The sequence below is a fragment of the Grosmannia clavigera genome (genome assembly GCF_000143105.1).
Source record: "Grosmannia clavigera kw1407 unplaced genomic scaffold GCSC_168, whole genome shotgun sequence".
NCBI lineage: Eukaryota > Fungi > Ascomycota > Sordariomycetes > Ophiostomatales > Ophiostomataceae > Leptographium > Leptographium clavigerum.
The window spans coordinates 697,189-722,892 of record NW_014040771.1 but is presented as its reverse complement, the minus strand read 5'-3'; the positions used below and the strand labels follow the sequence as shown (position 1 = coordinate 722,892).

The 25,704-nt window shown below is 52.5% G+C and overlaps 10 protein-coding genes across 10 annotated transcripts; 6 read left to right on the top strand and 4 right to left on the bottom strand.

The window, feature by feature from the left end:
* Positions 1–715: 715 nt before the first annotated feature.
* Positions 716–1,235, top strand: CMQ_2010 (histone h2b; the record flags this gene model as incomplete). The annotated part of the gene is made up of 3 exons (XM_014314936.1): positions 716–878; positions 932–1,003; positions 1,057–1,235. 3 exons carry the CDS (start codon positions 716–718, stop codon positions 1,233–1,235), a joined length of 414 nt encoding a protein of 137 aa, XP_014170411.1.
* An 818-nt stretch (positions 1,236–2,053) lies between these two features.
* On the bottom strand, positions 2,054–3,052 carry CMQ_2033 (r3h and g-patch domain protein; the record flags this gene model as incomplete). Its single annotated transcript, XM_014314959.1, has 1 exon — positions 2,054–3,052. The coding sequence occupies one exon, from the start codon at positions 3,050–3,052 to the stop codon at positions 2,054–2,056; it is 999 nt and encodes a 332-aa protein (XP_014170434.1).
* Positions 3,053–4,030: 978 nt separating this feature from the next.
* Positions 4,031–5,600, top strand: CMQ_1926 (cysteine protease atg4; the record flags this gene model as incomplete). Its single annotated transcript, XM_014314852.1, has 3 exons — positions 4,031–4,613; positions 4,669–4,785; positions 5,254–5,600. 3 exons carry the CDS (start codon positions 4,031–4,033, stop codon positions 5,598–5,600), a joined length of 1,047 nt encoding a protein of 348 aa, XP_014170327.1.
* A 469-nt stretch (positions 5,601–6,069) lies between these two features.
* On the bottom strand, positions 6,070–8,091 carry CMQ_1838 (phospholipid:diacylglycerol acyltransferase; the record flags this gene model as incomplete). The annotated part of the gene is made up of 2 exons (XM_014314764.1): positions 6,070–7,632; positions 7,744–8,091. 2 exons carry the CDS (start codon positions 8,089–8,091, stop codon positions 6,070–6,072), a joined length of 1,911 nt encoding a protein of 636 aa, XP_014170239.1.
* Positions 8,092–9,250: 1,159 nt separating this feature from the next.
* Positions 9,251–9,466, top strand: CMQ_1963 (L-a virus gag protein n-acetyltransferase; the record flags this gene model as incomplete). The annotated part of the gene is made up of 1 exon (XM_014314889.1): positions 9,251–9,466. One exon carries the CDS (start codon positions 9,251–9,253, stop codon positions 9,464–9,466), a length of 216 nt encoding a protein of 71 aa, XP_014170364.1.
* A 481-nt stretch (positions 9,467–9,947) lies between these two features.
* Positions 9,948–11,200, bottom strand: CMQ_1844 (uncharacterized protein; the record flags this gene model as incomplete). The annotated part of the gene is made up of 2 exons (XM_014314770.1): positions 9,948–10,932; positions 10,998–11,200. The coding sequence occupies 2 exons, from the start codon at positions 11,198–11,200 to the stop codon at positions 9,948–9,950; spliced, it is 1,188 nt and encodes a 395-aa protein (XP_014170245.1).
* Positions 11,201–11,443: 243 nt separating this feature from the next.
* CMQ_1978 (delta-9 acyl-CoA desaturase) lies at positions 11,444–14,786 on the top strand (the record flags this gene model as incomplete). The annotated part of the gene is made up of 5 exons (XM_014314904.1): positions 11,444–11,480; positions 11,536–12,062; positions 12,123–12,387; positions 12,918–13,116; positions 13,208–14,786. The coding sequence occupies 5 exons, from the start codon at positions 11,444–11,446 to the stop codon at positions 14,784–14,786; spliced, it is 2,607 nt and encodes an 868-aa protein (XP_014170379.1).
* Positions 14,787–18,559: 3,773 nt separating this feature from the next.
* Positions 18,560–21,872, top strand: CMQ_1858 (vacuole-associated enzyme activator complex component; the record flags this gene model as incomplete). The annotated part of the gene is made up of 8 exons (XM_014314784.1): positions 18,560–18,627; positions 18,696–18,855; positions 18,908–19,075; positions 19,145–20,872; positions 20,939–20,973; positions 21,086–21,165; positions 21,250–21,409; positions 21,461–21,872. 8 exons carry the CDS (start codon positions 18,560–18,562, stop codon positions 21,870–21,872), a joined length of 2,811 nt encoding a protein of 936 aa, XP_014170259.1.
* Positions 21,873–22,197: 325 nt separating this feature from the next.
* Positions 22,198–23,100, bottom strand: CMQ_1956 (uncharacterized protein; the record flags this gene model as incomplete). Its single annotated transcript, XM_014314882.1, has 1 exon — positions 22,198–23,100. The coding sequence occupies one exon, from the start codon at positions 23,098–23,100 to the stop codon at positions 22,198–22,200; it is 903 nt and encodes a 300-aa protein (XP_014170357.1).
* A 473-nt stretch (positions 23,101–23,573) lies between these two features.
* CMQ_1971 (and tpr domain containing protein) lies at positions 23,574–25,193 on the top strand (the record flags this gene model as incomplete). The annotated part of the gene is made up of 1 exon (XM_014314897.1): positions 23,574–25,193. One exon carries the CDS (start codon positions 23,574–23,576, stop codon positions 25,191–25,193), a length of 1,620 nt encoding a protein of 539 aa, XP_014170372.1.
* Between the last annotated feature and the right edge of the window lie 511 nt (positions 25,194–25,704).

Sequence of the window (25,704 nt, the reverse complement as noted above, 5' to 3'; positions counted from 1 at the left end):
TTATTGCCTAGATATGTATGGTCTAACGCCATCATTGGCTATCTCTAGACCATAGGAAGCTGCTATAAGAATATCTTGACTATAACATTGATGCATATAGCCTTCTAGGCTAATAAAGTAGTATAAAGTCGACATTGTGTAGACACATTGAGCGATAGAGTTAGCTATTGTTATTGGCCCAACGTCGCTTGATAAATGCACGTAACGACTGTAAAAATAGCATATACACAGCGAAGCTGTTGCATAATGAAATGATGCATTGGAGACTAAAGCTGCACGCGTAAAATGGAGTCATCTGCACAAGTACTCCGTACATACCCGCCACAGATCCATATTCCTGGTTACGGAGTAGAGCTCTAATAACATTACAGACCAATTAGGCGGCGTTATAGGCTTAGAATTTACCGCATTTTTTGTGCTATTAAATTTAATAGCTGGTAGAAATCGAAGGCCCCACCTAAGTCCCATTCGACGCACAGACCATTCTACTAACGCCTACCAACGCCAAATCAGCACGTATGCCTCAGAAAGCAATCAGCAACAATAGTCACGGCTGTCGCGTCCAGATACAAAAAGGCTGGCGCCCCCCAAAATTCGAGACTTGTCTTTTCCCACCAAATATTTTTCCCATCACCGACTCTGTGACAGCGAACACTCTTGAACAACTCTAGCAACACCTTTCTTCAAATAAAATACCCCAAGCTCAACTCTCAAAATGCCTCCGAAAGCCGCAGACAAGAAGCCCGCCTCCAAGGCCCCTGCCACCGCCTCCAAGGCGCCGGAGAAGAAGGATGCTGGCAAGAAGACTGCCGCTTCTGGTGACAAGAAGAAGCGCACCAAGGCGCGCAAGGAGACTTACTCTTCGTACATCTACAGAGGTATGTAAACTGCAAAACCAGATTAATGGGCGCATGCCTGACAAATTCCACAGTTCTGAAGCAAGTCCACCCTGACACTGGTATCTCCAACCGGGCAATGTCAATTTTGAACTCTTTCGTCAATGGTAAGCTAAATTTGAGACCACCTATTTAATTCGACAGTGCTGATTGATTACAGATATTTTCGAGCGCGTTGCGACCGAGGCCTCCAAGCTTGCTGCTTACAACAAGAAGTCGACGATTTCGTCGCGGGAGATCCAGACATCTGTCCGTCTGATTCTACCCGGCGAGCTTGCCAAGCACGCAGTATCGGAAGGCACGAAGGCCGTCACCAAGTACTCCACATCGACGAAATAAGCGACCTGCCTTGTTATTTGCTGTTTTTCTTTGCCCAAGGATATGGGCTTACTTGGCATTTGGTGTCATGAGATCGGCCGGGTTTGTATCCCGGGGTCCCTTAATGCGTTACGGAAGGGTTTGCTTTTTTCCTGTCAGTTTTAGGGACGCTGTTTCTACACGGGTTTATGGGGTTCGCGGCTGTATATTACCTACATTAGGATTTCGGAATGAACTCGTGCATGAGTATACATCGGTCGTCTTATACTGTTCACGTTTTCGCAAACACCATGCAACGGCCCCAATTGCCATTCGACTCTAATTTATCCAAGTCCTGCTTTGGACCGAATCACAACATGCTCGATTGGCTGAGTCATCCCCTTATTGTCCATTGCTCCCAGGGCCATCCCTCTGCTCCAGCCCATCTTCTCGAGCATTGTTCTTCCTTTGTTGGTTTGACCTATTTCTGGTGCAGAACCACCGACGATCTCTCCATGTCGGACAACTGCAGCGGCGGCATGTCCGCGGCGTGCGGCTCCAGTGAAGCTCTTTTTGTCGTCCAATCGCGGCATGTACCGACCTTGGATGCGCCCGAATATACTTTGGAAGACGTCTTCGTCGTATGTGGCGGTAGACTTTTTCCGGGAAAGTGTCGGACGACGTTGGTCGCCAGATCCAGTAGATTTGGACGTGATATTAAAGCGATGTGCTAACTCATGAATTATTTTGCGAGAATGAGAAGCCATAGGGGTAAACGATATACTATACGAGGCACTTGTAGTTAGTCTTCGGGCTAAACCGATGTTTTCTATGGCGTTTTCGTGCATTTTGTTCCGATTTTAATCAGAATAGGGAGAGGGAGCTTGCCTGGTTTCTGTGCCATTCAGAAAGTTAAAAAATTCAGTCTTGATGTCATCCATATGCATTCCATCGGGATACTTGACACGGGGATCGTTCGAATTTGCGTCCTTTCTGAGAAGGCCTTTTGATCGCAGTTCCTCACGAGCACGCTTCTTCTCCTTTTTCCGCTGTCGGTCCTTCTGCCATGACATTCTCAACTGTACCTCAAGCTCGGAATCTGAGAGGTTTAACTCGAGGCCATCGCGAGCCCCCCCCCAGCCGCTCATATTGAGCCGTTCAAAGGCATCAGCAACAGCTTCAGCGCTAGGGTATGAGCCGCCCACAGTCGCGAAGTTTTTCTTCAAGGTATCCATAGGGGTCGATCTTTTCTTTGCCGATGCTTTGCGGTCACGTCGGCCTATCATTCCTTGGTCACCTCCTGCGATCGAATCCCCGTCAAGCAATAGAAGTTTGCCGCTCCCTAAACCTAGCTCTTCTTGTTTTGCCAGTAGCCTGGCTAATTGCGAATCATCCATAGTTGCCGATAAACCCCATGTTTGGCCGTCAGAGTCTTCGTTGTCAGTTTCGTCAGAATTGACATCTGTGCCGACGGGCGAAACTCGGCCGGGTTTGGGTTCTGAAATATGTGTACCCGGAATACCGTTGTCAAAGTTTTCTGGGATTTCGACTTGATCTTGTTGCGTCTGTTGCATTTCATCTAGGAGTATATTGGATATGTAATCATCCATCGCTGCATTGGTACCCTCGTCGTCGTCACTTTCTATAGGCTCCCGAGCCGAGGCGTTTGAAGGTTTGGGCGAAGTGGCTGGTCGATTGCGTCCACGCCACTTAGACCCGCGTCTGGCTTTGTGGCGGTTGCCTCGTCCTTTAAACAAGATTATTTCCCTATTCGAGTCGGAGTCGGTAACAGACTTGTCCTTTTTTACGTCGGAAGAAGAATTGACATCGATGTCAACATATGAGAGGGCGTGTGGCATTGGCAGCTTCGGAGTGCACGATTTCGCAACATTACCATCAACGTTCTCTGAATGATATGATGCATGTTCAGTCGCATGCAGTGTAAAAGTTGCGTCACATTTCAGCTCTGTTGATGGTTCAATAAATCCGCCACTGATAAAGCGGACAGGCTGATCCCGAAGACGAGTGCCCTGGTCCCAGTGTGCCGTTTGGTTCCTTGTATTTCTTGCCAGCTCCTGCATCATGTTCCCTTTACAGCTCTCCGTTAGCATGATAAGGACTTACATAGTGTATGGACACATAGGCTTACCAGAATTGTTTTTGGGTTGGTAGTTCGCTGGTGTTTCTGGTTTGCAAAGCTGTCGGCTAGAGGGGCTGTTCGCGAAGCCACCTCGCGGCCTGAATGCCTTCTTACCGAAGGCACCTTTTTTGTTCTTCGACATGGTTGCATCTAAATACTAGGCAGTGCTCGACTGTTTTGGTTGTGGTGGACTCATTTTGTGCCCACGAAGCGTGTGTTTTCGCGAGATGGTTGTCAGTTGTGTTTCGAGCTACGGAGTAAAGTATGCGAGTAAGAATTAGAACGTCGTACTCCGTACTTTCTCTTCCGATGACTAATGCTTTAATTTGTGCGGAGTTCTTAGTAATGTGGGGCACATAGCTGTTGTCGTCTACTCCGTACTCCGTACGTCGTAAGCAGAAGGCAGCAAGAACAAGTGCGGAGTAATCCCACGTCATATCCTCTCTTCATCTTGCACCATCACCAAAAAGGTACAATAACTTACCATCCAGACCACAATTTGTCGTTGTGATGCACCACCGGGGATAAACGTCTATCACCACATTTTTGGTATTTCCTATCCTATACATAAATCTTGCCGATATTCGCAGATTGCATGGTCACTCCCGTAATCAAACTTGCACATGCACTCGGGTTCACCTGAACCGAGCTGCCTCACCCGACAACAACTAGAACCAGCCCAATATCGGGTTATACCATGGCTCCGACTGGTACAGCCATGGAAATAGCGGTTGCCGGTGCGGCTGACCTGGGCCGCTATGGTCGTCGTATTGTCAAGATGCTTTGGGACCCTGAGCCTACCAACAATGCCAAGGACAACCAGCCAGTTTGGTGTCTTGGCCATTCCTACGCACTTGAACCTAGCAAGAGAAAGAGTGCAGTTTCTCGAAAGGATGTGTCGCCTACCACGCCGCCCTCAGATATTGATCCCACTGTTCCTCCACTTTCATTACTGGTGCCAGACACCCCCCCCGACTCGACGTCAAGTAGCTTCAGCTCCACGCTCGCGCTAGACGAATATGAAACGAGTGACGACGGCGGTTGGCCAAGTGCCTTCCTCGATGATTTCGAGTCGCGGTTTTGGATGACTTATCGCTCTGGTTTCGAGCCGATCGCCCGCTCGGTAGACCCAAAGGCTCCAGCAACTTTGTCGTTTACTATGAAGCTGAAGGCTTTAGGCGATCAGAGCGACTTTTCTTCGGATAGCGGATGGGGATGCATGATTCGATCAGGGCAGAGTCTACTTGCAAACGCCATGGCTATGTATGAGCTGGGCAGGGGTAAGGTTCCGTCTGCGATTATACTTGGTATTGTTTTTCTAACCTGTCGGTATAGGTTGGCGATTGTCGGACGGTGGCATTGCGGAAAAGGAGATCATCTCTCTTTTTGCCGATGATCCCCGAGCGCCATATTCGATCCACCGATTTGTCGGTCACGGTGCGGTTGCATGTGGTAAGCATCCTGGCGAGTGGTTTGGGCCATCCGCAACAGCTCGTTGTATACAGTAAGTAGGCCTAGCACCGCCAGTTCCTGGAATTTACGGAGAGCTTACGCATGGCTGGCAGGGCTTTGACCAACGCACAAGGGGGGCCTCTCCGTGTATATGCCACTGGGGATTTGCCCGATGTATATGAGGACACCTTCATGGAAGTTGCCAGGCCTGCTGGGCCTGATGATGACTTTCACCCGACGTTGATACTCGTATGCACTAGGCTTGGGATAGACAAAGTTAATACGGTATACTGGGAAGCGCTCACATCTACGCTGCAGATGCAGCAATCTGTGGGAATTGCTGGGTACGTGTTCTTTCAGTTAGCGGCCCTGTCTGTTTGTACTGACTTTTTATTCTCGCTTGATCAAGGGGACGTCCTTCTTCTTCGCATTATTTTGTTGGCTCTCAGAGGCACCTTGATGATCAAGGTTCCTTTCTGTTCTATTTGGACCCACACCACACGAGGCCGGGTCTTCCGTTCCATGAGCACCCTTCGGAGTACACGCAAGAGGAGGTAGGCTCGTGCCACACTCGCCGTCTCCGACGATTACATATCCGCGAAATGGATCCGAGCATGCTCATCGGCTTTTTGATTCGGGACGAAGACGACTGGGATAATTGGAAGAGTTCTGTCAAACATGTGCAGGGCAAGGCCATAACTACCGTGTCTGCCTATGATCCGGCCGGGGGCAAGGCAGTTGGGCGCCAAGGGGCTATTGATGAGGTGGAGACGCTCAGTGATGACGATGATGCAGAAACCGTTTTGGGCTTTTAGTCTTGATGGGTTGCCAACGTTTTGTGTATCGTCACCTTGTTGTGTGTTGGTAATGCGGTCTTTTTTTTTTTTTTTTGTCTCGGGACGTTCATCTCGGGGGGTTACCTCATATATCTCATGACTACAGAACCGGGGCGTCTAGCTCCTGTATCTCACGTCTTGCTTCCCCTTCGTGTATACATCCGAATTCGATAGCACGACCGCTACCCTTCATTTGACCCTAGGGTGCATGCTGTCTACGATATGTCCATCAGGAATTCCAAATTGATTCGAACTGGTGAAGCATACAGCTAACCCCTAAAATACCGGATGTACGGCAAAACCTGAAGCGTTCGATGGCATGTCTTTGTCCGAGCCAACCGCCTTCTGCAATCGATCAAACCAATGCAAGCACTTCACAATCTGTTGAGATGAAAAAGGATAATGCCGTCTATATATATGTATGGCTCACTGACAACCGCCCCGTCAACTACTCCTCATACACCCCGACTTTATCAGCGTACTGGTTGATATTGCTAACCACACTGTCTTGGATCGTGTCGCCATGACCCGCTGCCACCCTAAGGATCAATTCGTTGAGTGTTTGCCTTCCTAGAATATCAACGTGATCTGCCGTGTTCGGACCTCCTCGGGGATTGAACCTCTCTGGCTCATGTGGCATCTCAACGACGACAATTTTTGCGCCGGCTGGATTGTACCTGCGAATGTTCCAGCCCCGATTGCACATGTACCCAGTGCTCAGCAAATTGACCGTCCCGTCCCCCTCGCCTAGGATGACACCATGGTCAATCGCCTCACTCTGCATCACTGTCGTATCAATGGTGATGTTGAGCTTAGCCATGGTAGTGAGCTCGGGAGACCGGTAGTAATATGCTCGCTCCGTCGACTTCCCGACACCATAGAAACAGTATACCTTCAAATTCGGAGCAAGTGGCAGTCGGGTCTCTAGCGGGTTGATCCATTTACTCGGATCATCCTCATTTGCTTCCACCTCCGCAGACGTATGGGCGATACCGTGTGAGTAACTCGACTTCACCTGCTCCCGGTACCAATCTTCGGAAGTATTGAAAAGGTGCTTCAAAGCGCCGTCGACGGTCAGATTGTGGTGTGGCACAGTCCAATTGTCGGCCGCTCGAAAATTTAGCAGTGTGGCGAAGCTCTGTTCCTGTCCCGGTTGATCATCGGGTGCACCGTCCTCTACCGTGCCCCATACGGCGTCGCCGCCGATGGGGAGCATTGATGAGATCCCTGGCATAGTACGGAATATCTCGGCCCGCTCTTCCTTGCTAAGAAACTTCTCCAGGCCATAAACCGCAAACGAATTCAACTGCGCCGTATCCCGCATCTCGCCCGATAAGACCGCGGGCAGGCCCTTGACTGCCCCGAGCATGCAGCCGCTCACGTTTATCCACGAATCGACATGCTTCTCTACCCAATCGGGACCGCCATGGCCGCCGCGGGACGAGGCAACCCAATGGAAGAAGTAGAACAAAACCTGGCTGCCCATGCTGTGCGATACTAGTACAACTTTCCTGTCAGAGGAGTGTACGGCCATTTCAATGTACGTCTTGAGACGACTGAAATACTGATCACGCGTCTCGAGATTAGCATACGACAGGCGCCAGTCGTAGGCTGCTGTGAACGAGTTGGTCGGGTCATAGCCTAGCGATGCCAGGTTCTCAAATATCTTGTTCCAGATCCAGTATCCCGTAATAAAAAAGTCCGTTGCATCAAAACCTTGAGCGGCGCGCAGCTTGATGCCGGGCGGATCAAGCCCGGTCTTCTCATCGAGCATGATGTGCTTTTTCCAGTTATCCTTATCCAGTACAAGCGCGCGCATCATACTCCAGCTTCCCCAGAGTCTCTTCCTGAAATATTGTCGCGAAACATTGGCAGTACCCCATGACTCGAGACCCGTGGAGATGACACCCGGAATCATGATGATCGAGTGGTTGACACTAAGGCCTTCGGCCTTTGCCTTGAGTCCGACAGAAAACGCATCATAACTGTCCAGGAAGTCGCGTTCCCCATTCTGTGCCGCGATCACATTAGACACTGCGAAGAGCGGCGCGGCTACCAACGGAGAAGGTAAACTTTGCACGCAGGAAGTCTATAGTGAAGGAATATATATCGTGCTACTCACCACGAGGTCTCGCATGTCTTTCACCAATCCAGCCGGCAGGACATCCAAAAAGCTGTCCATGCTGAGATCCCCGATCTCGGGAAAGTCTATGAGATCGCTGCTCTTGGCAAAGAATCCGGCGGCTACAAGTCCAAACAAGCTGCCAAGCAGAAAAACGAACGTGTTGCGACGCTTCTTGCCCCGGTTATTTGAATGGGCGATTCGCTGTGCAGTTTCGACAGTGTGATCCCTTTTTCTACCGGCTTCGGGGCCATTATCAAGACGGCTGGGTTCGTCGGGTTCTGTGGCACTTGCCACCTCTGCGCCGTTCTTGGCCCCCGCTCCTCGTCGCCGAAGAGAAGCAGCCATGCTATCAGGTATGCAGGGTTAATTCCAAGCTCGCGGCTGTTTCTCGGAACGTTGGGATGTTTGAGAAGGTAACTCAGCAATGCCAGAACAGTGTATTATTCGTGTAGACACTTTGAGTAGAAGGTCGACGTTTTATGACGCAAGATTCTCTCGTCGCTTTGCGAGCACGCCGGGCAAGTGGCCAGTCCAGACTCTTCTTATTACCAGAATCAAAGCATGAGATTGCACAGGCGTTATTATTAGAGGCCGACATCCGGTGGCCTTTATATACTGTCGAGGTACAGGCAGCGCGTCGTGGCGTTCGTTGTTTTCAACGGCCCTTCCGGCCTCGACAAAATATTACACCAGTTGTAAAGTATATTAAGCAATGACGTTAGTGGCAGAGCTGATCCGCCGACCGGCAAATCAGAAGCAGATTTTAGCTCCACTAGCACCAGCTTAGCGCCTTCCCATGATTTTGCATGAGATGCTAGTTCTGCAGCAACATAGAAAAGAAAGCAGTACCGGATGCTCGCACGGAATATCTGGATTGGGGATAGAGGGCTTAGCATAGAGCGAAGTCTAAAATACAAGCAAATGCCACATTGGTGGCCCATTATATCATCAAATTCGGTACCACGGCACTTGAGACCGGCCGTGTTGTTTCCCGCCGTCCCGCCGTCCCCCTCCATCTCTTCTCAGCGCCACCTGGCCATAACACCCAAAGTGCCACGCGAGCAATGGGATCACCAGTGACAGAGGCGCTGGCTGCCAGCACCCTTGAGTCTGCTCCAGACCTGCACTACATCCGATACGAACACGGCCTTGAAAAGCAATATCTTCCAGCGATTCGGGCTCTAATCTCAAAGGACCTGAGCGAGCCATACAGTATATATGTGTACCGTTATTTCCTCTATCAGTGGAGTCATCTCTGCTTCATGGTACTGTTTGATATATAGCCAGAATTTCTGTGTTGTACCGATATTCATACTTATCGTTCCGACCACAGGCTCTTCATCCGACAGACTCGTCTCTGGTTGGTGTTATTATATGCAAACTAGAAACGCATACGTCAAATAGCCCACCCACTCGACGGGGGTATATAGCCATGCTTGCGGTATCGACCCCTTATCGTGGATATGGAGTAGCTACAGCTCTTGTCAAAAGGACCATTTGCGCCATGGCAGAACGTGACGCCGATGAGGTTGTGCTGGAGACGGAAGAGACCAACATACCTGCTATCCGGTTGTACGAAAGGCTTGGTTTTCTCCGTTCGAAAAAGCTTCACAGATACTACCTAAACGGCAGTAGTGCCTACCGCCTAGTGCTCCTCTTGAAGTCGGTTGACCCTGATGCTGCTGCCGACCTGGCTCTCAGTGATGAAGGAAAAACCTAGCGGCAGCCAAGGCGATTCGGGGATGTGATCGAGTCTTTGTAATTTTGACCTTCATCACGTCGAGCTAATTGCACGTCGGAAGTGCCAACCAAGACAGTCACATTTGAGCGTTGCCAGCTGTCCGAAATTGCACGATCCTAGTCAGATTGAAAACGTAGCCGCTTTGAGGCTGATACAGGCTCGTACGCTTCAGCGTGTGGCGGCCTAGAAGGGGGACCGTAACTGTTCCGTTTTCCGCGAATTGGCTCTACGTCTTAGTCACTACTCGGAAACATTCAAGGTACTATCCATACGCAAATCATCGATCTCGCGCAGAGACTCTGGCTGTTTGATCGCGACCGAAATTCAAATTCTGTTATCAAAACCCACCAAATCAAGCTACAGCAGTTGTGCTCATTGGTGAACGACAACGCAGTGACAGTCCTAGGTCAGTCAAGCTGAGCTGTCATAACTACTCGTATCTCAGGTGAAGTTCCCTGACTCACTCCGTCCCGATCATCTCCCAGAGACACAACAACCTGTCATAAAAGCTTGTGGAGACACAAAGTGATGACAGGCCAGGTTGTACATCGCTACCGTAGTTCATACTCTTGTGCTCTTCAAAGCGAGTTACAACATATATCTGGCAGTTTCCGCTAGTGTCGCCATTTATATCCAAGATTCGCACCCCAGCATGCATGCAGGAGGCCAACACCCTTAGCTGCCAACAGTTGTCCTCATCCGGAGGTTGCTGGCGCACCAGCTTCAACCTCCAGACGCCACCGCCGAGATGTTTGGAGGCCAGGCAGCTTGTCTGGTGGGCGCCGCCTGTATCGAGAGGGCTCTGAATCGAGTAGACTCGTATATGATCATCGTAGCTCCCCGTTAATACTACTTTACCTCCGTCGGACATATCGATGGGCAGGGGCAAGATGGCAGTAACACCAGCTCCGTGGCCGCTTAGTATGCAAGCGTCCAGAGAGGTCTTTGGCGGTAGACCGTCCTTTGGTGCCGACGGGCTGTGTACAGTACACGACGTGTAACGCAACTTGGAATCGTCCCCGCCAGAATAGAGAGTTGAGACAACAGTGCCGTTTAACGTTTGGTGGCACACAGCCGGTTGAAAGGCCACCGTCCATGCTTCCAGATGATGCAATATCACGGGCTGCACATCTACTCCGCCCGAGTCACCCGTTTGCAGCAGGTTCAGGATATAGACCGCCCCAGATGATGTTGATATGGCGATCAAGTCTGGGATGTCCGGATGCCAAGCACATGCCAGGAAGAGAACGTCTTCCCCAACTCCGGGGATACTAACAGTACCCAGGCTCTCCAGGAGGCCTCCGGCATACCGAGACGGCGATAGACGGTATATGGTCAATGTGGCTGTGCTCGAGGCAACGGCAAAAACGTCCTGCCTGTCCTTTTTATGTTGGAAATGCAGGTCCAAGACAGCAGAGGGCTGTGGCTCCGTCTGAAGACATAGTCTGTTATATCGGACGGTCAGTGGGTATTTCCACCGTTTCCGCTGATTCATATCATGCGAGCTCACAATTTCTTGTCCTGAAGCTGAAAGATCAACACGCTTCCATTTCTATTCTGTGGCCGGGACGAATCTCCAGAAGCTCTTTTCTCGTCCTGCTCGAGATCGTATGTACCCACCAAGAAATAGTCTGGGTGGGCAGGGCAAAACTCAATGCAGCTGGGCGGAAGATCGAGGGTCAAGGTCTCAATTGAGGATACCGTATCAGACATGGTAGGAAAAAGGGACGCAAGATTTGCGAGCGTCGAAATTCGCGTGTAGCAAACGCGGTGGGGTTTTTGGCGTAAGCCAGCAGAGAGGGGCTGAGCAACCGAAGTGCGGCAACGCGATTCGGAAACTCGCCGCCCAGAGTAGACGATTGCTCTAACACGCTTTGCGACGGCAAAAGCGACACGTATGAGATACCCGCCTGCCCTGATATCCAAGAGGAGTGACGCGGTCTGTATTCATAGCATATGGAGGATAGCAGCGATCCTGACTCGGACTTTTACGGTAGGCTGCGAGCACGATGCGTCTTGTATAGTTGTGTCTGACCGATAACTTAAAGGAGATGTCGAGACTGTCTCCCGGCTTCAGAAGCGGGTTCGCGCTGCGGATGCGGAAGCAGCAGGGAGCCGCAATGTAATGGCCTCTACAGCACAGCACCATGCGACGATTGGGCAGGCCAGGATGCAAGTCTATAACCCATTCGCAGGCGTATCATACGCATGGCAGTTTGGCGAGAGTGCTGGGGATTTTGTCTGCAGGCTTCCGCCGGCCACGACAGTGGCAGATATACACACGCCGTGGATCTACGTTTGCAACCCACATATCAAAAGACGGAAGAAGGAGCTTGCAGGAAATCAGATAATCGCCGGGTGCGAGGACGAGGGCCCAGAGACCGAAGACACGCAGACTGGGCTCTTTGAGCGGGGCGGTAGAGAGAGACTCGATTTGCTCCGGGGTTTCATAGATGCCACAGGAAAGATGGGTCTTCCTCGAACCGCTGAAGAGGCCGAAATCAATCGTGCCCGGCGGTCGGCCGTCAGTGATATCTTGGGCCTAGCGGGTCACTTGAGCGTGACATGTGGAAAGGTGAGAGACACTGCTTGATGGTGTTATCGTTTGGCTGACAGATACTGTCTCTTCTTGCAGTGGTTATTGTTTGTCAGTCCTGGCGCCGTCAACAGGATTTGGAAAGTGGTGGTGCGCAGTACTATCCAAAACGAACTCGGCATTGCGGCCAAGGTAGCGCCCTGGAACCCGGCCGTAGACATCGAGGCAGAGGCACATCGGCCACGACTGATCTGCATATATACCGGCGATTTTCGTGACCGCATCGACGTGGGTCGCGTGCTTCAGCGCATTGCGGCATTGGATATCCTTCCGAAGTGCGGTGAACAAATATACTACAAGTGCGGTGAGCGACCATCTTCAACTTGTTTTGTTGCATTTACTAAGTAGATGCACTTATCTCTTGGGGGGGATGAGGGGAGCGATCAAAAACTGACCCCTGTTTAGATGCGTATACTTACCTAGGCATTGGCGCAGCCAACCCATGGGGCATTCGGGCATCGCTATACAGCTCTCACGACTTCCCTGTAGACTAGGTTCAATTACGACGTATCTTATGTCGTTGGCGCCCGGCATGTGGGTCAACCGATTGGTGCATCTCGTAAGATAAAAAGATAATATGAGCGTGTTTTTCCCGATTCATCCGTCTCGTCTCCTCCATACATACCCCGACATATTACCCGCCTAACGGAACTTCACTGAATAGGAAGGAGCTTGCCAGCATGGAGCTTTTGGCTTCTGCCTAGTATATGTAGGAACATTGCCTCACAGGCCGTCATTTGGCGTCCTATACACAACACGGCCAATTTGCCGCCACTTCTACTTTCGGTTTTGCTTATTCCCCCCTAACCGTGACCATGGCTTGTCCGAACCGAGACGGGGACGCTGGCCGCCGCGAACGGACGTATCCCTTGATGTCAAGGCCTGAGGTTGAGACTATGATTGCGACTGGACAAGCAATTGTCGTTGTGGACCAATATGTCCTCAAGCTTGATGCTTGGATTCCCTTCCATCCTGGTGGCGAGAAGGCCATCTTGCACGTGTTGGGAAAAGATGCAACGGATGAGGTCCACGGGTTCGTACTCCCTCATCTCCAGGCAGAACATACTGTTGCAGATAACGAGAGCTCGAGCCAACAACTGACCATGGCCTATCCCATTTCGCAGGTATCATTCTGATGAGGCCATCCGGACAATGGACAGGTACAGAATCGGAAAGATTGAGGGCCATTGGAAGAACTTTTTGCCTCCTATCCAGGGCGGCGTCTTCACTGAATGCGACCCTTGCGACAAGCAGGTTGCAGCGAAAGTAAAATTGTGCGTGAAGGCCTCCAGTGGCGGGTCCATCCCGCGTTCAGCGTCTCCCTCACCTATATTCGATGAAAACGACTCTGGGGAAGCCGAAACAGATGTCTACACCAATGCTTCTGCCAAGCCGCGCCGGCGTGCTCGTGCCAACCGCACAGGATTGCGGTCGGTTTCATCGTACACCTCGATGTCTTCTGCCAATGAAGCGGAAGCGGACGACGAAAAAAGCAAACAAAGACGTCCGGCCAGATCTGGTGCGCCACAGGCTGTTGCCACCGCATTTTTAGATGCAAAGACTCGAGAAGAAATTAGCCTCGACCTCGACAAGTACCCGGCTCTAGACGGCGAGACACAGCAGCTCATCGTGTGCGAATATCGCGAGCTGAGCGAGAGAATCGAGGCCGAGGGCCTCTACACGTGCAACTACACCGCGTACGCGTGGGAAGTATCCCGGTACACGCTTCTGTTTGTGTTGATGCTTGTCTTTCTGCGGCTGAAGTGGTATTCTCTGAGCGCTGCCTTCTTGGGGTGTTTCTGGCACCAGCTAGTGTTCACCGCACACGACGCCGGACACATAGCCATCACACACAACTTTCAGGTAGACACATGCCTTGGAATTTTCGTTGCTGATTTCCTCGGTGGGCTGTCTCTTTGCTGGTGGAAAGACAACCACAATGTGCACCACATTGTCACCAACTCGCCCGAACACGACCCAGATATCGAGCACATGCCTTTTTTTGCCATCTCCCATCGCTTCCTTCAGTCTCTGCGATCTACATACTATGAGAAGATCATGGTGTATGATGCAGCCGCTAGGTTTTTCCTCTCCTTCCAGTCGTGGTCTTACTACGTGATCCTTTGTTTCGGCCGCTTCAATCTCTACCGGCTTTCGTGGACGTATATCATTCTTGGTCTGGGCCCGCGCCGGGGTCGGGCAGGGTGGCACCGGTGGCTCGAGGCCGTGGGCCAGGTATGTTTTTGGGCCTGGTTCGGCTATGGCGTGGTCTACCGAAGTATCGACTCGAATTGGGACCGGTTTGTCTTCGTGATGATCAGCCACGTCGTCACCATGCCGGTGCACTTGCAGATCACGTTGTCGCACTTCGCCATGAGCACGGCTGAGCTCGGCCCCGACGAGTCGTTTCCACAACGAATGTTGCGGACGACGATGGATGTCGACTGTCCGCCATGGCTCGACTTCTTTCACGGTGGTTTGCAATTCCAGGCCATTCACCACCTGTACCCACGAATGCCGCGACACAACCTACGCCGGGCACAGAAACTTGTCATGGAGTTCTGTGCTAAAGTCGGGATTCCCTATGCTCTATATGGATTCGTGGACGGAAACAAACATGTAATCGGGCGGTTGGCGGATGTCTCTAGACAAGCAGCCATACTAGCCCAATGCCAACAGGCCGTGGCGGAGGGCAGAGCCTAGATGGTCTGTCCAACCTTGCGGGCTTCTGGTGGCTGGCATGGCACCATCGACCGTGACGAAATGCGCAGGTGGGCGATGGACAACTGACAGGCGGTGTTTTGTTTTCTAGACACTAGCAAAAGGTGGTAGGTAGTATAAACGATGTCACTGAGTTGTGCGAGAATGTTCTGTCTTGCTGTTCGTCCTCATTTCTTTATATGTTTGTGTCACTTCCTGGGCATCCATTTCAACCCGGCTCAAAGCGCGTGAGTGCAACTTCTTCTGCATTCAAGCACTTTCCCCAATTTCCTCCCTACGGTTCATCGGCGACACGATCCCTTTTCGTCGATGTCATCTTAGTCCCCACCCTTCTCTTGTCCAAGTGCTGTGCTCCTCGCAAATACAGAGTAAGCATCACACCACGCGGGGCTTAAGCTACTCGTATTACCTCCTATTCGGTCCACCTCCTATTCGGTCCCTGCTTTGCGGATCGTGAAACATGATCGGTAGACCCCCTACTCCGGTCAGCATCGTGCGTGCGTGTAGGCGTGCGACAGACAGTGGGCAAGTGTAAGTGGCTATTTGGGCAGTTGCCTCAGCGCTCACCCTGGCCTAGAACAAAACGATGGGCGATCGTGCCGAGTGGCTATCTTTCATATATATATATATGAGGATGCGACCGGCATGGGGGCCAGAGCGGGTGTCTGCCATGCTGCTCAGGATAGGTGTTCCATGGTCACGCAGTCAATCGCCCCGATACGTAAGGTCGATAATCGATCTGAAATTGTAGGCCTAGACGCTATGGCATGCCCTCTAACCGCTGCTTCTGGTTTCAGGTTCGTATGGACCGGTCACATCCTAAGCCGAACGTTTCCCCAAGCTACTCAGATTCGGCAGGATGGGTCGCTTCAGCAAGCTGCATGCTGCTTGCTGCATTAAAAGTGTGTTTTTTGTTCTCGTGTACGACTTAGAAGACTTCTGGGTATTGTCCCGAGAGAGGGGGTGAATTTGATTACCACGCTTAGTAGAAAACCCAATCATGCTCCCATCGTTTCCTTTCGCGCTTCCTCTGTTCCGTCCCTGCATAGAATTTGGTGCACGGCAGGTAAGCAGCGAGGCTTTATTTCTTGTAAGATACTATATAGGAAGCATAGGGATGACTTATGTGGTCAATTGGCGACAGAATTATCGGCTGGAACTGATAGGGCCAATCCGTTCCCTTCATGCCCCTTCATTTGCGGGAGGTACTGTACAAGTATCTTGCATATCTTTCTCTTCTCACCTTCTAGTGGCGCAAAACGCCATGCGACCCGTAGCAGTAATTGTACGAACTGGAACATGTCGCTGTTAGTCCACGTCCGTCTCATACTCCTCACCATCAGTAAGCCATTCTTTGCAGGTGGTAAGATATATTCTCGTCATCGCGAAAGGCTGTAGCTGTTCTGTGTATCCAGTAAGGCGGGGTTGCCTTACGCACTCGAGTCTCTTCGTTCGTACATGGTAGGGACTATCCGTCAAAACGTGTAGGTTGTGTGTCGTGTTGCTTGACCATTGCTACTCGATTCCATGTGTCTACATACGCCGTAGTAGGTGCCGCAGCCTGTGCGAGCTCGGCTCCCTTCTCTCGGGTCCTGGCTCAAATTTGCAGATACCGCCAGGTTGGATGACCAGCCCCCCTGCCAGTCGGTACCGGCAATTTCTTTGCCCCCTGCCTCTCTACCCTAGTATATCTGTGCTCTCGCCCCTACTATGTATGCCCATGTTGTCCGATGCATCCCCTCTTTTCTCTTTTCGAGGAAGGGGGGTGAATGACCCAGTACGAGAAGTACTGGTACTCACACAAACACGAGCACTCTCGGTGTCCGGCCGCAGTATGCCTGCAAGTGCTACTCGTGTGTCGACTTTATTCTTACGAGCAACCCCACGCCAAAACAATGCACTTTGACGAGCTAAATGTGCTCGCAATGGCATGGACGTTTTTAAAAAAAACCTTGCTGCCGACAGACACAAGCAAATGACAGGGATGTATCGCCCAACCCTGGTAGAGAGCTCGCCCTTCGTGGCTCGAAGCTCGTCATGTTTTGCATGGTCCACACCACCCATGGATATACGAGTGCATGTGGAAGACCTCACGCCTCCTCGACCAACTGCGTATTCATAGGTAGGCGAGTTAAAGCGATGGGTGCATATAAGGCCAACGTATCCCGACACGAACACCACACCCATCTCTTGCCCTCTACTTGCTATCATCGAAACGCGCCCGTTAGCTGGTATTAGGGCAGCTGTACTATTCTCGTCTACTTAAAAGAGTCTGTCTCATCGGATAGTCTTGCTCCCCATATCCGTCAGCAAGATTGCAGACTGGATCTATATGCGTCTAACGCTACTCCGGTTTGCAAGCACCATCAATATCTATTGCATACCATGGGAAGAGGAAAGATGGATGAAGCTGCAGCCGCAAGGATCCGAAAGGCCAGAGGCGATAAGGTATGTCGAAAAAGCACAATGGGCCATAGCGTACTACTTAATATACCAAAAGACATACTGACCAAAATCGGCTACAAGGATGACTTTGCAAGGCGAGCACAAATTGCCGCCCGTGCAAATAAGGAGACACTGTCAGACCAGGCTGGACAAAGGGCGAATAAGGACGGGAGCGAGGGGAACAACCAAGAAAATAGCAGTAGAAAATAGTTGCTGCAAAGTGAGAGGATGCTTAGAGTGGAGATCCGAATACTAGACATGAGACAACCGCTAGTTTCAATAGAGCTACGACGTACTTACGATACAGACGAGCGAAAGTTTGCAGGCTGTACGGAGTAGCTGCCGTGTATTGGATGTACAATGCCTGTACATACATGGGAAACAAGAGAAGGGGCGGAAAAGCCGATGTCGGATTTCCCACAGCAGGCGATCAAAAGGATGATATTCTTACGCCGTAAAGGTCAACGTGCTGCAGGCAGCGAATGGCCGAAAATGTTGGTCCTTGCTAAGATGAGTAGGATACCGCATGGACATAGGATACGTACGGGGTACTCACATAAGTTGATCACACGCACGGCATTATGTAAGGTGCTGCGACGGGCTTGCATACTGCATGTATCTTACCTGTATTATAAGCGATGCCTGGTGCTGTGGATTTTGGGGTGATTTTGGGGTCACATGACGCCCGAAATCACTAGATAATACTGCGCCCTTCTTAGGGCGCCCAACGCACTTAAACCTAGTATATTCAGTCAACCACCCTACGAAATATCATCACTAGATCTTCTGAAGGCCTTAGAGCTTACTACGATACGTGCAACTGGTCCGGGCGTATATCCCACAAGGATTACCGTACGGGTCTTACACTGGTGCTCGCGCAGAACCTGCGCGGCAGACTAGTGGTGCACGGAGTAGAAGCCACAATGCCCAGCCAATCAGCTGACCATTGGGTAGATAGCGTGGCCGAGATAGCGACCATTAGCCCCGCTGAAATGAGGTAGCACCAATCATCTCGCCTTCTGGAGCTGAGCCTCGTTTCCTTATTCCCAGATTGCTCAAACAGCACTCAGTACCTCGTACGGGCTCTGGGTCGACATTCTGAGTAGCCAGGACACACGGCTGTGATCAGCCCCCACCACCGAACAACGCTGACCTGTCCAATACCGGCGCACTCACTGTTCAGTTACGCGTGCTTAGCACACAGGCCGGCTTTGCTTTCCGACCTCTCTCTCCGTCTCAGCTTTGTCGGAGGGTGCAACATATCGACTGGCCAACAAGTCCACTGCGAGACGATCCTTGCTTGACCAGCCATGGATCCTGCCATTCAACGAGCGCTCAACGAAAAGCTGTACGAGAAGCGGAAAGGCGGAGCATTAGAGTGCGTCTTCCTGCCTGCCACTTCTGCCGCCTGCTCATCTTTGTTAACCCCCCCTCGCCATATCCTAGGCTCGAGCGGACAATCCGGGAGCTTGTCGCAGTCAAAGACACGAACATAGTCGAGGCAATCCTCGACCAGCTCTGCAACGAGTACGCCTATGCCGTACACCAACATTCTCGGAACGGCGGCCTCATCGGTCTTGCTGCAGCCGCCATAGCCCTTGGCCCTGTGCGTCCCGTTTCCAGTGTCAGTATCTGATATGTAGCTCACATGTGTCTAGGAAGTGCCTCGATATCTTGAGATGATTGTGCCCCCTGTCTTGGCTTGTTTCGTCGACCAGGATGCTCGCGTGCGTTACTACGCATGTGAGGCAATGTACAACATCGCCAAGGTGGCCAAGGGAGAGATACTGATATACTTCAACCACATATTCGATGCGCTTTGCAAGGTGCCTTTCCCAGCCTCCTGCGGCCTCTCCCGCTACCAACGGCTGCTGACTTCGCGTGGGATGCAATAGCTCGGTGCAGATTCTGAGCTATCGGTCAAGAACGGGGCCGAGCTACTGGATCGTCTCATAAAGGATATCGTGTCCGAGTCCGCTGCTACCTATATTTCTGTCCTTGCAACCCCGACATCAGACGACATCGAAGGCGGCTTGCCACCCGAGGATGACAGCGGTTCCCTCCCTACAGCCTTTTCTCTCAAGCGGTTCATGCCGCTCCTCAAGGATCGGATTTTCGTCCTAAACCCGTTTACGCGAACTTTTCTCGTCGGCTGGATAGTCCTGCTGGATTCCATTCCCGACCTGGAGCTGGTGGCATACCTGCCTGAGTTTCTGAGAGGCCTGCTGACCTTCCTCAGTGACACCAATCGCGATGTTCACATCGCGACACAAAACTGCCTGGACAAATTTCTCAATGAGATTAGACGCATTGCACGGATCAAGAAGGGGATTGCCGAGAGCAAGCGGTCGAGAACGCGAGGCAGCGTGAAGCGGAAACGAGCCAAGTCGTTTGAGAGCAGCAGTTTGCGAGCCGAAGCTGACGCCCGAGGCGTCATCGATGACAGCGACTCCGCTGGTCCTGTTGTGAATGTGCGCAATGCCCAGGCCGATGCTGCTAACGAGGACGACGTGAACAGCGACCCGAGCGATGACGGATCCGGTGCGGATGACGAGGATGACAGCGAGGATGACTGGGTACCTGGACAGGATGTGCAGATCAACTATGCCGCAATCTTGGTCATATTGACGGACACGCTAGACTCACCCCAGGGCGGCGCCCAAGGCGAGGATGGGCTCCTGGAATCCCTCCGTTGGATCGTCGAGTTTTTGGATATCTGTCCCGAGGAGGTATTGCCGTTCACGCCCAAGATACTCGCTCATCTGCTACCCGCAATGGCAAGTGGCATCGAGTCCATCCGCCAGGCTGCTGCTCGGGTCAACAGCTCTCTGATGAACTACGTTGTCTCTCTCTCTGCCGACACCGACACCTCGTCCATGGCATCGCAGCAGTCAAGCCTGCCGCTGCGCTCATCTACTGCGGCTGCCGAAGCGAGCGATCTCCAGCTAAATCACCCTGGCTCCCGCGATCTTGACGGCACAAGCCCATCTGCATCGGCAATACCCAGCCGAGCTGCAGCTTCCGTTGCCAGTGCCGCGCGCTCCTCGCCGTCACCGGCCCCCCCGACAGCACGGCCAGTGAACATCTCCCAGCGACAGCCGGACCTGGACTATGCCGCTGCTGTCAGTTCCCTCACGCTCCTGTTTCTGAACGACTACGAGGCGACACGCGTCGCTGCTCTCACGTGGCTGATCATGCTTCACCGCAAGGCCCCGAGGAAGGTCCTCGCGTTCAACGACGGCACTTTTCCTGCGCTGCTCAAGACTCTGTCTGACCCGGCAGAAGCCGTGGTCACTAAAGACCTGCAGCTGTTGTCGCAGATATCGCGCAACAGCGAGGACGACTATTTCTCCAATTTCATGGTCAATCTTCTCCAGCTATTCTCTACTGACCGGAAACTGCTCGAGACCCGTGGCAATCTGATCATTCGCCAACTCTGCGTGAGCCTCAGCGCCGAACGCATTTACAGGACCCTTGCAAACTGCATAGAGAAGGAGGAGGACGTTGAGTTTGCAAGTATCATGGTGCAGAACCTCAACAACAATTTGCTTACTGCACCAGAGCTGTCTGACCTTCGTAAGCGCCTGAGGAATCTTGAGACCAAGGACGGACAGACTTTCTTCGTAGCTTTGTTTCGCTCCTGGTGTTACAATGCAGTCGCTACCTTTTCACTCTGTCTCCTGGCACAGGCATATGAGCAGGCATACCACCTTCTCCAAATCTTGTTTGTCCTTCCAGCCTCCTTCCCGGAATCTATCAGACCAGTGCTGGCTGCCGGCCCTTTGCCTGGATGCCTGTCTTCTGCTTCTACCTCTGCTAACAATGGACCTGCCTAGTGCCGAGTTGGAGATGACAGTCAACATTCTCATCCAGATCGACAAATTGGTACAGTTGTTGGAGTCACCGGTATTCACATGTGAGTATTCCCCGGGAGCCTGTCTTACCGAGCACCAGATCAGATGCGTGTTCTTAAGCTAGAGCCTGATGTCTCTGGTGTCAGATTTGCGGCTTCAACTGTTGGAGCCCGATAGATTTCCGCATTTGTACAAATGCCTGTACGGCCTCCTCATGCTTCTTCCCCAGTCGTCGGCTTTCGCAGCTTTGAAAAACCGGCTCAACAGCGTCAGCTCCATTGGCTACCTGCATATTGCCCCGAGGCCGTAAGTGCTCTTCTGGGTGACGTTCGCTGCACGTTGCTGACATGTCTTCAGAACTCCCACCGCCTCTGGCGGCTCCAATTTCGACCGACCCAACAGGCTTAAGGGCAGAGAAGACGGTATTATCCGCTGGGGCGAGCTTTTAGAAAAGTTTAAGAGCGTCCAGGAACGCGCAAGGAGGTCCCAAAGATTAGCCGGTGGCGGGGTCGCAGATTCTATCAATGACGGAATAGGTGCTATTGGACTCGGAACTGATTTTCGCGCCAGCGATGGCGTCTTAGAGTCTAGGGGTGCCAGGGATCCGGGCACAACACGGATGGCAACCATGGGGCCTCCTGCTCTCGCGAAAGAATCCTCTGCGACGGCAGCACCCCAGCAAAGAGCCAAGTCAAGTTTGGGGAAACAACTTGGCCGGTTCGGTGGTGCTGTATCGGGCAGGGTAAAACGGGGGCACCAGGGAGCGTGAAAAGCTGCATCCTTCCAGCCCATGTTTATTTCTGCCAGTCCCCTGTATCTTCTGCTCTTTTTGCGCGGCATCCTTCGTTTTCACTACACTTTTTCTTCCTTCCCCTATCGTGTGTTCTCCCCGAGTGCATTAGGCGTTCTGGAAACCGTGTATGCATTGATGGAACGGGCTGAGCGGTTGGGTTGCCCATATCTTGCTAAGTAATGTACACAATACAGTTGCAGATGATGTGCAGGTCTCAAACCCACACCTTGGCCCTAGTGAGGTGGCTCGTATATCGCCAGCCGGACAACAAGGCCAAAGTCATCAGCAGCAGCGCACTGAACTACCTTGGTTTTCTCGGTGTTTCACGGTCAACCAGGCCCTCAAACACAACATCTCTCTTCTGGGTCATTACCTGTAGTTCCTTTCGGAGTACTTCCAGCTGTTGTCGAGCCAGGTTTTTATCGGGAGGCAGGCTCTGGAAAGGCTCTATTCGCGAGTCTAGGCCCCTTTTGCGAGAGAGAAGGACCCGATACAGAGATTCTTCGTCCTGGACTTGCTGGAGCGTAATGTCGGGTGATTTGTCAGCAACCTTGGCTGCTTTCTCCTTCATCTCTAGAAGTTTGACAGTTCCCGTCTTGACTTTGCGCTGTAGTTCCAGATTGGCCTTGGCCAGGTCCGCAGCTGGGCGGTATGCCCCGTCGTCGAGTTCTCCCAACAAGTCACCCGACCGTGCCGATTCTTCTTCAACATGCGACTGTACGGCAGCAGTCCGCTTGGTGGCTTGCTCAAGTTGATAAAGTCGCGCTTGAAGCTGCACCGTCTCATGCCCCAGGACCTCCGGGTCCGGATAGGCAACCCCGAGCTCCACAGCCATTGCAGCCATGGAATCGAGGGCAGCCAAGCCGTCACGCGGCAGTTCTTGCTCGACGGCAGCCGTCACGCCAGTGAGGATCTGAGTGGAAGCGCCACGGGCCTCTGCTGCATTGTGGCCAGCCAGCGCTTCGAGAGCGGTAGTCTCAATGCTGATTACCAGATCTCGTTCTTCATCGGCAGTTTCGTTCAGGGCAGCTAGAGCTACCAGTGCCTTTAGCGTCTCAGGATTGCGCTCGAACGCCAGGCTCGGGCGGCCTTCGAACTTGGATGACAACCAGCTGTCAACGTAGTTCCAGTCTTTCGCCGCCGACGATGCAAGTCGGGCTACCGAGGGTGAAAATATAGTTTCAGATGCGCGCACATGCGCCATGGTAACAAATTGACGAGCCTTGTTGCAAGCAGCGGTGGACAGCGGAGGCCTTGTGATAGAGTATATTGGGGCTACTGATAATACCGGTTAGATAAATACCCACTAATTGCATGTGCCGGACAAATTGGGGGATATTACGTGTTATTATAGAACGTATAAAGCTACTCAAAGCGGCCGCGAAAGTATTAATAGTTGCATCTCGTTTCGCAAAGAGGCCAGCTTGCCGCACAATGCCACTCCCTTGCACCGGGGTCATATCACATAAACCGACTGGGGCAGGCTTCCTGACGAAACTCACGATCTACCGTAGATCTTGGTTCTGGTCGTGTCAAGGCTGATATTCTCTGGTGCTGCTCCGTGTATCTTTGCACTCGCATTCGACAAAAAGCCGGCGCAAAGCCGCCATCATTCAAACCCATCCGACACGTCTGCCGACGTCCATTAACGGCCATACGCGCGACAACCTCGACACCATGCTGTTCAGACTGTCAGCCGTGGTCCTTGCGGCAGGCATCGTCTCAGCCCTGTCGACACAAGACATTCCGACCGACACGCCCCTGTCTTCACTGCTCGCCTCTGCACACGGCCATCTGTCCCGCGGCGAGACGGGCGAGGCGCTGGTGTACTACAACGCCGCCATTGCGCGTGATCCGACCGGTTACCTGGCATTTTTCAAGCGTGCCACGACATACCTGAGTCTTGGCCGACCTGCCCAGGCCACCGATGACTTCAACAAGGTCCTGTCTCTGAAGCCGGACTTTGAGGCAGCACACATCCAGCTCGGAAAGATCAGGCAACGGGTGGCAGACTGGGATGGTGCGCGCGAGCATTTCGCCAAAGTGAAGGCGACCCCCGACATGCAGGAGCTCTCAAGAGCCCTGGGCGAGGCAGAAAAAGCGGCTGGGCTTGCCGAGCTGGCCGAGGCGGCCGGCAATTGGGAAGAGTGCATAAGTCAGGCAGGCGTGGCAATCCCAGTCGCCAACAGGGCTTTATCGTTGCGGCAGCTGCGTGCGCGGTGTCGCTTTGCCCGGGGCGAGGTGGAGGAGGGCGCTGGCGATCTACTGCATGTGCTGAACCTGAATCCGGGGGACGTGTCGCCGCACCTGGTCATCTCTGCCGTCAATTTCTATGCTCTCGGCGACCTGGAAAAGGGAATGGCACAGACGCGCAAGTGCCTGCACTCAGACCCTGATTCCAAGCCTTGCCGAAAGCTGCTCAATCAGGAAAAGGCAGTCCACAAGACGTTGGTCAAGGTCGACAAAGCCTTGGGCAGGAACCAGCCGTCAACCGGCGTCAAAAACCTGGTGCCATCTGGCGACAGCCAAGGGCTCATCCAGGAAGTCAAGGAGCAGGCCCAGAAGCTTCGCGACTCAGGCATCCTTCCTGCTTCTGCACCGGCTGGTCTTGTTTCTCGGCTGGTTGGACTTGCCTGCCAATGCTACTACGAGGTATGCACTGCTCTGCTGAGCTCACCGATTCGACCTTTGCTAATGATGCGTGTGGGTGTGCAGATGAACAACAAGAAGGCAAAGAACTGGTGCGAGAGCGCACTGGACCTGGATGATGCCTCGCTGTACGGTCTGCTGTACAGGCACAAGAGTCATCTGGATGCCGAGAACTTCGAGGCAGCCATCGAAACGCTCAACACGGCCAAGCAAGCTCATCCGGACAAGTCGAACGTGATCGACCCTCTGATCAACGAAGCCCAGGTCAAGCTCAGGCGGAGTAAGACAAAGGACTACTACAAGGTTCTGGGCGTGCCGCACGATGCCGACCAGAAGCAGATCAAAGCCGCCTACCGCAAGCTGACAAAGGTGCATCATCCAGACAAGGCAGCGCAGCAGGGCCTGACTAAGGAGGAAGCGGAGAAGAAGATGGCGTCGATTAATGAGGCGTACGAAGTGCTGTACGACCCGGAGCTGCGTGCTCGGTTCGACCAGGGTGATGATCCCATGTCCAACGAGCAGCAGCACCAACACCATGGAAATTCTTTCGGCCACGGCGGCGGCGGGCAGCCGTTCGTTTTCCAGCAGGGCCAGGGACAGCAGTTCAAGTTCCGCTTTGGATCCGGGGGCTTCCCGTTTGGGGGCTGATGCACGGCACTGCTGCCGGTTGTCTTTCGAGGTGTTTGGGGGAACCTGCGCTCCTTTGGTCCATTTCGTCACGGAGTTTATCGGGAAAGCAGAGTATGGGAACTGTTCACAGTGCCGACGGCATTGGTGCAAGATGGTATTTGATGCCTTGAAAATTAGGGCTGCGCCAACCAGGCAAGAGAGCGAGGAGATGGATGGGTGAGAAATCCGGATAAATCAGCAAACCAATACAAAACTATACTTTTCCTACTGCCCACCTCCCAAGCCCGAATCTTCCTCTCCCGATGTCGTTGTCGGTTGAAAATCCCACGAGCATACCGGAGCCGTTGTGAATTGTAAACAAAAGCCGACCACACCACACACATGAACATACAGATGTGCAGCCAACCGGTCTATCCAGTCCAATTCATACACTAAATGGCGCCACGGTTCACTCATTATCAGTCCGTCTGCCACCCGCAGTTGTGTGCCGCCACCCCCTAGCTGGTGCCAGAGCTTTGAAAAGGGCCAC